An 8,156-nucleotide genomic window follows, 5' to 3' on the forward strand; every position below is an offset into this window, starting at 1 on the left:
TTTGGGGGGGGGGTCCCAGTCGTGGGGCCTGAACTCTAGGCCTGGGAGCTGTCCCTCAGCTCTTCAGCTCAAGGCTAGCGCTCTACCCCAGGCTTCATTTCTACTCTAGAGACCCCCCCATCCACACTCTGGGGGTTGGTAAGGTTTGGTCATATAACCTATGTTCCTTCTACCCCAGAATCCTCTAGAATCCCACCTTGGGGATGGGCAGTGACAGGTCACAAAAAACCTCGAAGGTCGTGGAGCGATACCCACAGGCCTGGCACTTGAGACAGCTTTTCAACTGGCCCACAAACAAGTCTAGACAGAAGCAAAAGAATAGAGGAAAAGTCATTACTGGATGCCAAAGATGCTTTTTGGGAATCCTGTTCTCTTTCATCCCTTTGGTTGACCTTCCTTTCTCAACAAAACTTCTACCAAACACTTGATACCATTTCACAATCATCATCCATTCTTTTTCCTATTCTCCTTGATAGCATTATTTTTTATCTCCCAAACCTACACACACACACACACACACACACACACACACTTTCCCCATTGCATACCCACAATCTTGCTGTCTTCTCGCTCCAGGTAACGCTTCCACATTAAGTTGGCTCGGTCATCGTCACTACCACCAATCAAGTGAAAGAAGGAGCACTCATGAAACACAGAACTGGGCACCCCCCAATACCACTGAAAAGATCAGTACCTATATCCCACTCGCCCAAACCCCCCTGCCTTTTTTTTTTTTTTTTTGCAGAGCTAAGGACTGATCTTAGGACTTCCACTGAGCTAAACTACCAAATCCCCTTCTCTAAATTTATTTATTTCTCTTTCTCTCTCTCCCTTCCTTTCTTTCTTCCTTCCTTTCTTTCTTTCTCTCTCTCTCTCTTTCTTTCTTGTCCTGGGACTTGAACTCAGGGCTTGGGCACTGTCCCTGAGCCTCTCTGTGCTCAAGGCTAGCACTCTACCACTTGAGCCACAGTGCCACTTCCAGCTTTTTCTGCTTATATGGTACTGAGGAATTGAACCCAGGGCTTCATGCAGGCAAGGCAAGCACTCTATCACTAAGCCACATTCCCAATCCCCCTTCAAAGGAGTAATGCTTCAGGGAATCTTCTAGGAAAATTCAAAGTGAGAGAAAAAGGGATATACACAGGGAAGAACATACTGTTTCTCCACTTGGCTTCAAGCCTTTTTTATGTACTTTACTGCACATTAATTATCCCTCTCCCTTGATTTGATAAAATCCTTAACACTATCTTCTGCCTCCATCTGTACACTCCAGCTTCCCTCCTCCCTCCTTGCTTTCTTCAACTTCTATGCTGCTTCTCAAACCAGTTTCTATGCTCAAGTGTTTCCATAGACCCTACATCTCCAAAGGATAACTGGGAAAAAAGGGATAGGGACCAACCCTTACCTTAACTCGGGTTCTTCTAGCAGAGCCCCTCCTCGGCGAGGTGGAGAAGGAGCTGGACAATTGGTCAGAATTGGAGGAGCCCGGCGGCCTCGTCGGTTGATTTCAAGATGTAGCCGCTCCATGAGGAGCTTCAGGAACTCCTGGGCATCCTGCTGGCTATAGCCAGACAGATAATATAGACAACTGTCCCCCTCCTACTCCATAAATACTGTCCTCTGCTCAGATATGGGTCCCTACCTCCTAGCTGGAAAACACCTCCAGCTCAGAACAATGCTACCAGGGCTCCTTCTTGGCCCTACCCCAAGACATTAACAAGAGAGAAATCTTATATGCTCCAGCTCTCCCACCTGTATCCAGAGAAGGAGGGAACATATTTCTGGAAGACCGCTCGGAATCGAGTAGGATTCACAGCTTCACAGGAGTCAGGGTGCCAGAGAGCACCAATCACATCTGCAAAAGCTGTTGGGGTGGGAATGGGGAAGGGAAACAAGGTTAACATCTGTAAGGCAAGCAAGAGGAAGATCAGTGGTAAACAACATCTAGAAAAGGAGACACTAGGAAAATGTCTGTCAGAACGGTTTGGGGCCCAAAGCACAGGCAGATGCACCTGCAAGGGGTTGTGGGATAGGCAACAGGGGAGCAGGAATTTCCAACCCACCTTCAGTAAGCTCTTGGGCTCGGCCTCCTCCAGGCACTTCTTGCCGGTAGTCTCTTCTCAGACAAAAATCTCGAAGAGGCCGAGTGCTGCTCAAACACTGTAGCACAGCATTCAGGAAGCACTGATAAGCAGTGGAGACACTGCAGTTATCTCTCCAGACAAGTGCCCAGGGATCCTCTCCCCCCACATGCCTTCCCCAAATATAGAGTTTCTCCCTATCCCAGCACCATTTCATATTCCTTTTAGAAAGGAAGGCCAGGGAAATGGCTTACTGTGTTTCCTAGGTTTCGGAGACCAACATGACCAGAGCCCAGAAGCAGTGTGTGATGAGCCTGAAAGGTCAGAGCACAGTCAGCAGGTTCCCATATATCCTACCATATCCCATATATCCTAACATGCTGACCACTACCTCCCCAACCCCATACCTGCCCAAACTCTACCCATTTTCCCTCACTGGTCTTCCTACCTCGCTGGTCATGAGCAGTAAGCCCATCACAGCTGAGTGTACCACCGATTCAGCCATGGCTGTCACACCTATCCCCCACTTACTCCTCTGCCCAGCTAGCCGGCGTTGAAGCTCCTGGGGCAACTCCCCAAGCACTGGCATGGTTGCCCAGCTACTACCCACCCCCACCTTGCTGCCCCCAAAGCCCCGTCCAGCCCCCGTGGCCCTTTCTTGCACCCTCTCCTGCTGGCTGCAACTGCGATCAGCCTAGCTCACTTAGCTCAGGAAATGGGCAACCACATTAGCTCAGATGTTCTAAGCCCTCCCCTCTTCAGCTCCAGAGATTAATTAGACCTAGGCAGAGTCCTAGGAGAGAAGGTACAGTAAGCAAAAGGAAGGGCCTGGGAGACCCAAAGAATTCTAAATAGTTAGATTAATTCGCTAGGGACTGAAATGGCCCACCCAGATGGGGCCTCACAGACAACCTAAAAAAAGTAAGGGAGAGAAGATAGCCACTGGTGTAACGAGGAGTTGAGAAAGGAGGACAGAAAAGCCATTATGATGTCAAGAAAACTGGAGGCATGGAGGTACATGAACATGGAAAAGCATGTGTGCTGACAAGTCCTCACCATCTTGTCATCAGAGTAGAAAGGCTCAGAAGGCCGGGCAGTTATCATGTGGAAGGAGCCATGAGAAGGAGGGGGCTCTGTCCGTATGCTGAGCAGGGTAGGGGGTCCAGGAAAGCCCCCAAGACGACGAAGAGAAGTACTACGTCTCAAAGTGGGTGGCTCAGGTCGGAGTGCTAATCGACTCAGTGCAGCCCCGAGCTCTCCAGTGCCACGGTGCCCTCCCAAGGCAATCCCCATTGGTCGCAGGTCCCCACTGCTCACAGACTTGGAACGGGCTAAGTTGGTCCGGGATGGGAGAGGCAGAGCCACTGTTGGGGGTGGCGAGCCAGGCAGGGGAACCCCATGATCTGCCCGAAGGGGCCCTCTGGGACGCGGGCATGAGGTCCGTCCCCGTCCAAGCTCCAGTTTCTTGAGCCGTTCATCAGGGGGACCTGGCCGGGGAGGCAGAGGTCGTAACATGGGGTTTGGCCCAGGAGCTGAGCTGCGGCGCTCCTTGCTGTGGGCCCTGGGAGCAAACGGTAGCTTGGATCCCACTCGAGGCTGGACATTGATAGGTGGCTCTCGGGTCCGGCCCAGGCGGTGCTCAGAGGCCTGGGGCATTGTGGACACTGCAGGTTGGAACTGAGAAAAGAGAGGGTCAGCATTTGAGTTCTGGAAGGAAATAAGATCCTAGACCAACCATACTAGCTCTGTATGTTCTGAAGAGAAGAGAATATCTATCAAGTCAGTCACTGTTTCTCTAGTATCTATTTACCACAAAGAAAATAGTTTTTCTTGAATAAATGAACGATAGTAGCTAATGACTTTGACCCTTTCTAACCACCCCCCCCCCATTTCCTCCCTGTAGAATTACTGAAAAGCCAGTGGTAATTCCAATCTAACCCATTTTTTAAATGTATAAACTCGTAACAAGGCCGACTAGTCAAGTAGCATGTGCCCTGGACTTGTGGTCAAACAGAAGTGTAGATGCAAGGATAACAACCCAAAAGGCAGTATCTAAATCTCAAAGCACTGGCCCTATGCGCTGCAAATGAAGGGGACCAAATGGGTAATTTGCAATCCATTCCCTCCCCCACCTCCGAGCTCCTGCGTGGTGTTGGGGCTCAGGGGGGCAATAGCCAGGGATAGAGACGCATAATTCCTTGATCCCTTATCTCTGCACCTCTCCCACCACAGCAAGGTTTTACCCGGATCCGCCCCCCTCGAGGGCAGTAAGGCCAAGGCCACTGATTGGCTACGGGGTCCCGCGGCTTATTCCCGGCGGTGTGGGAACGCTGTCCCTCCAGCCCAGCTCCCAGGCCCTACCGGCCCCGCGAGCCTTTGCTTTTACGAAGAAGCCCTCTGGGATCTGGAGCAGTCCTCCTTCGGCTCACCCACCCCACCCTGCCCCAGTACCCCGGCCCATACCTGTCCCCCGGCGAGGTGGCAGGGGAGGCCAGGCTCCCGCTCAGGGCCACCCCCTCCTGCCCCCGTGCAGCCCCCCCGCGGGCCCGGCTGCAGCTTTAGCCGCAGCTTTTGCCCTGATCGCTCCCGCCGCAAGGGCCGCCGCCATCTTTGTTGGTCCCGCCCGGCCACTGGCCACCGGCTTCACGGTCTGTCAAAGCGCCTGCGCACCCACGCTCAGAGTCCTCCCACCCGCCTCCAGTGCGCTTGCGTGAGCCCGCCCCCACGGCTCCACGGCCGACACCATGGAAACGCAGCCAACTTTAGAACCGCTAGTTCCCAGCCCTGCCCAGGGTGGTCTTTAAACCAAGGCTCCAAAGCAAATCTTTGAGGGCTGGGCTCCTGACGACAGTCCTGTGGCACATAGAGCTGGAGATCTGACAACTGAAGAATGGCTGAGAGGTTCGCGGCATAAATCCTTCACAGCCGGTTGGGATGCCAGTGCGACAAGCTGCAGGCCTAAGTCCTGCCTGCAGCCCCGTGGAGAGCAGAAGAAAAGGGAGGATCCCTCAAGGGTAGGAAATGCTTGACCTACCAAACTATTGTTCAAGCTCCGAACAGACTCAAACATAGGGCTTAGCTCACTACTGAAGTGCAAAAGCAGATGGCAGCAGCAGCACAGACAGCAATCAGATTTTCTTTCCCAGGCCAGTTCCTCACCAGAGCATCCAGTTTTTTCCTTCCTCCCAACCAATACAGTCCATGTGGCTCCAGCTTTATTTAGCCTGCTCACTAAGTTAACAGCCACCAATGAGAACCACAGTCATGACAGGAAGCAGCTTTTATTGATGGGTTGACTCCAGAAACCAAAAAGGGCTATGCACTCATTGTCAGTTACACCTATGCCTCCAAGACTGAGGACCTTGGGGGAAGGGATATAAACTGCCTCTTGGTGTTTCAAGACTCAAGTCTTTCCCCACTCTGTGCATCCTAACTTAGTGGCAACATTTGTTGGGTTTTAACCACAGCAATGTCTGCTAAAGCTTCTACTAAGAAGCTACCAGAAATGGAGGGGTGTAAGGGGAGGCAGTCTAATGAGTAAGAAAAATGATGCACAGAACATAGCCTGTGGGACAAAGGTTCTTTTGTCCTGCCTCGGTAACTTCATCCTTCATTGGTTGCATTTCTCTTTGTGCTGGATCACGCCCTTCTGAATCAGATCAGGGATTTCCACTGCCAGCCATGGACCCAGCTGCAACACAAGGGAGAGCCTATTACCACCCCATCAATGCCTCTTGTTGTTCCATCAGAAATTCCTTCCTGGAGAGATTCTGAGAGAACATGTCCAAGGAACAACATTTTATTCCTTGTTTAATCTTAGCTACTTTTCTTTTACTGCTCAGGACCTGAACCCTCTCTCTACATCTCATGCATCAAATATACAAAACTTACCCCAAGGGCCATGAGATGAGCTAGTCCAAATTTGGGTACATTTCTGGCCCACAAAGGTTTGAAGTGATCAGTCAGGCATATTTTGCCACCCCTATGAGAAGGACAAGAGGAAGATGTTGACATGAAAATTTTACCATAATGCCCAATAGTCTTTGAAAGCACAGGAAGATTAGTAGAGATCAAAAGAAGAGGTCCAGTGCTGGTAACTCATGCCTATAAGGGAAGTAAAACAAGAACCCAGAAAATACTTATCAAAATTTTGTGTCTGCTAAATTAGGTGGAGCCCAGGCATTCTATTCACTGCAGACAAGCCCCTACTTACCTTTCTTCTGAAAGTTGGATAAACATGCTAAGAAAGGTGAGATCTGAGGATTGTGGTTCAAAGCCAACCCAGGCAGGAAAGTCTGTGAGATTGTTATTTCCTGTTAACTATCAGAAAATTGGAAGTGGCACTGTGGCTCAAAGTAGTAAAGGGCTAGCCATGAGTGAAAATGCTCAGGGACAGTGCCCAGGCCCTGAGTTCAAGCCCATGACTGGAAAACAAACAAACAAACCACAATAAAAAAAAAAGCTAAGTAGAAAGTCAGTGTCAGGTTTGGTAGAGGGAGGCCAGCATACTTTGGGAAAATTTTCTGGCTCGAGCTATTCCCTGAGGTTCTTTCTCATCTATTCAGTCCTACCTGTACATCTTTGCTGTTTTCCCATCCAGCTCAGGTACTGCAATTTCTGGAGCAGTAGTGGGATATGTGATAGGAATCTGGAGGAATTACAAAGCCTTCATAAAACAGAGAATCAGAACAGAAAGGAACTAATCTAATCAAACACACATTTCTTTGGTGAACTAAAATGTTTAGCAAACTCCCCAAACAATATGTACATGTCAGCATTCTGGACATAGAAATTAGTAATTTAACTTTTGCTGGCTTCAAATCTCAGCTTGCCCCTTCCATTTTTAAAGTTTTCTTTGGACTCATCAAGAAAGGGTAGCTGGTTAACAATCACCTAATTTATCCCATTCTACTAACCTTCACATTTCCCACTCCATCACACTCACGTCAAACTCGATGTTAAACTCATATTTGAGGAGGTCATGGATGTACCAGCACTTTCCAAACCACCTGTAACAGAGACCAAACCTTACTCCAATTATCCCATTCTCATCATTCTTAAATGACATCTTGGTTTAGGCCTCCAAACTGAAAGAGTTATGGGGTAGCACTGGAGCTATGAAAGTAGATGTAATAACACAATGCATGGCAGCTCTGGCCATGGGCTTTGGGATGCCAAATTGCTGAAGCCAGGTAAGAGTCCCATCTCACAACTTCCAAGAGGGTCTGCCTACCGGGTTCCTTCCTTGTTGGACTCCAGTCGAAACCAATCATTGTCTGCATTCTTGTTGTTCTCCACATACTGAAAGCAAAAAAAATGAGATCTTTGAGGATGGAATCAGGACCAAGGGAAGCCCACTCCCTTTGAAAGAAAAGTGTTATTACTTTCTTTCTTTTTTGTCGGTCATGGGGCCTGAACTTTGGGCCTGGGCGCTGTCCCTCAGCTCTTCAGCTCAAGGCTAGTGCTCTAGCATTTGAGCTACGGCGCCACTTCCGGCTTTTTTTCTGCCTATGTGGTGCTGAGGAATCGAACCCAGGGCCTCATGCATGTAAGGCGAGTACTCTACCACTGAGCCACCTTCCCAGCCCAAGTTATTACTTTCTTTCTTAGTGTGTTTACCTAACTCTCTGATGTAAGCAAAGCAGAAGAAAAGTTTACACTGGTAAGTTGGGGCTTGTCTGCAGTGAATAGAATGCCTGGGTTCCACCCAACTTAGCAGAGACAAAATTTTGGTAAGTATTTTCTAGGTTCTTTTCTTACTTCCCTTCTTAGTGTTTGTACTTATCCCATAATTCACTTTATAGTTATTCCCTTCCTGGAGAAGCCCTGATGGTGCTGGCTTCTATTAGCACCCATGAACTAATAATTCCCAAGTATTTATCTTTAGTTCAGATCTTCTATCAGAACTTAATGTTTGAGTATTTAACTGTGTGTTCAAACTTTTGCCTTAGTTTAATAGATAACTAAAACACAGCACTTCCACCTGGAATTTATACTATTCTTCACACCCCCTTATCTTTTTGCATTTTCAATCTCAGGTGGTTGTGTCACCCAACCCAAAAGCTTGGCAATAGC

General features: G+C 48.9%; 2 protein-coding genes across 4 annotated transcripts in view; both read right to left on the reverse strand.

The window, feature by feature from the left end:
- Usp21 (ubiquitin specific peptidase 21) overlaps positions 1 to 4,706 on the reverse strand; it is a 6,493-nt gene extending 1,787 nt beyond the window's left edge. For 2 of the 3 annotated variants that reach the window (XM_013030530.1, XM_013030528.1), the window contains exons 1-8: positions 4,545 to 4,706; positions 3,138 to 3,745; positions 2,336 to 2,395; positions 2,064 to 2,184; positions 1,753 to 1,864; positions 1,406 to 1,561; positions 549 to 613; positions 197 to 300 (exon numbers count right to left, since the gene is read on the reverse strand). In XM_013030530.1, coding sequence (XP_012885984.1) covers positions 197 to 300; positions 549 to 613; positions 1,406 to 1,561; positions 1,753 to 1,864; positions 2,064 to 2,184; positions 2,336 to 2,395; positions 3,138 to 3,737 — 1,218 coding nt within the window. In that variant the 5' untranslated portion in view covers positions 3,738 to 3,745; positions 4,545 to 4,706. The remainder of the gene's footprint in view (positions 1 to 196; positions 301 to 548; positions 614 to 1,405; positions 1,562 to 1,752; positions 1,865 to 2,063; positions 2,185 to 2,335; positions 2,396 to 3,137; positions 3,746 to 4,544) is intronic. The other variant, XM_013030529.1, reaches the window with a different exon arrangement.
- A 637-nt stretch (positions 4,707 to 5,343) lies between these two features.
- The window catches only part of Ufc1 (ubiquitin-fold modifier conjugating enzyme 1), a 4,991-nt gene continuing 2,178 nt past the window's right edge, over positions 5,344 to 8,156 (reverse strand). Inside the window, exons 2-6 of the mRNA XM_013030590.1 lie at positions 7,315 to 7,382; positions 7,027 to 7,090; positions 6,653 to 6,729; positions 5,973 to 6,063; positions 5,344 to 5,772 (exon numbers count right to left, since the gene is read on the reverse strand). Coding sequence (XP_012886044.1) covers positions 5,692 to 5,772; positions 5,973 to 6,063; positions 6,653 to 6,729; positions 7,027 to 7,090; positions 7,315 to 7,382 — 381 coding nt within the window. The 3' untranslated portion in view covers positions 5,344 to 5,691. The remainder of the gene's footprint in view (positions 5,773 to 5,972; positions 6,064 to 6,652; positions 6,730 to 7,026; positions 7,091 to 7,314; positions 7,383 to 8,156) is intronic.

Source organism: Dipodomys ordii, unplaced genomic scaffold (genome assembly GCF_000151885.1).
Source record: "Dipodomys ordii isolate 6190 unplaced genomic scaffold, Dord_2.0 Scaffold131, whole genome shotgun sequence".
Taxonomy (NCBI): Eukaryota; Metazoa; Chordata; class Mammalia; order Rodentia; family Heteromyidae; genus Dipodomys; species Dipodomys ordii.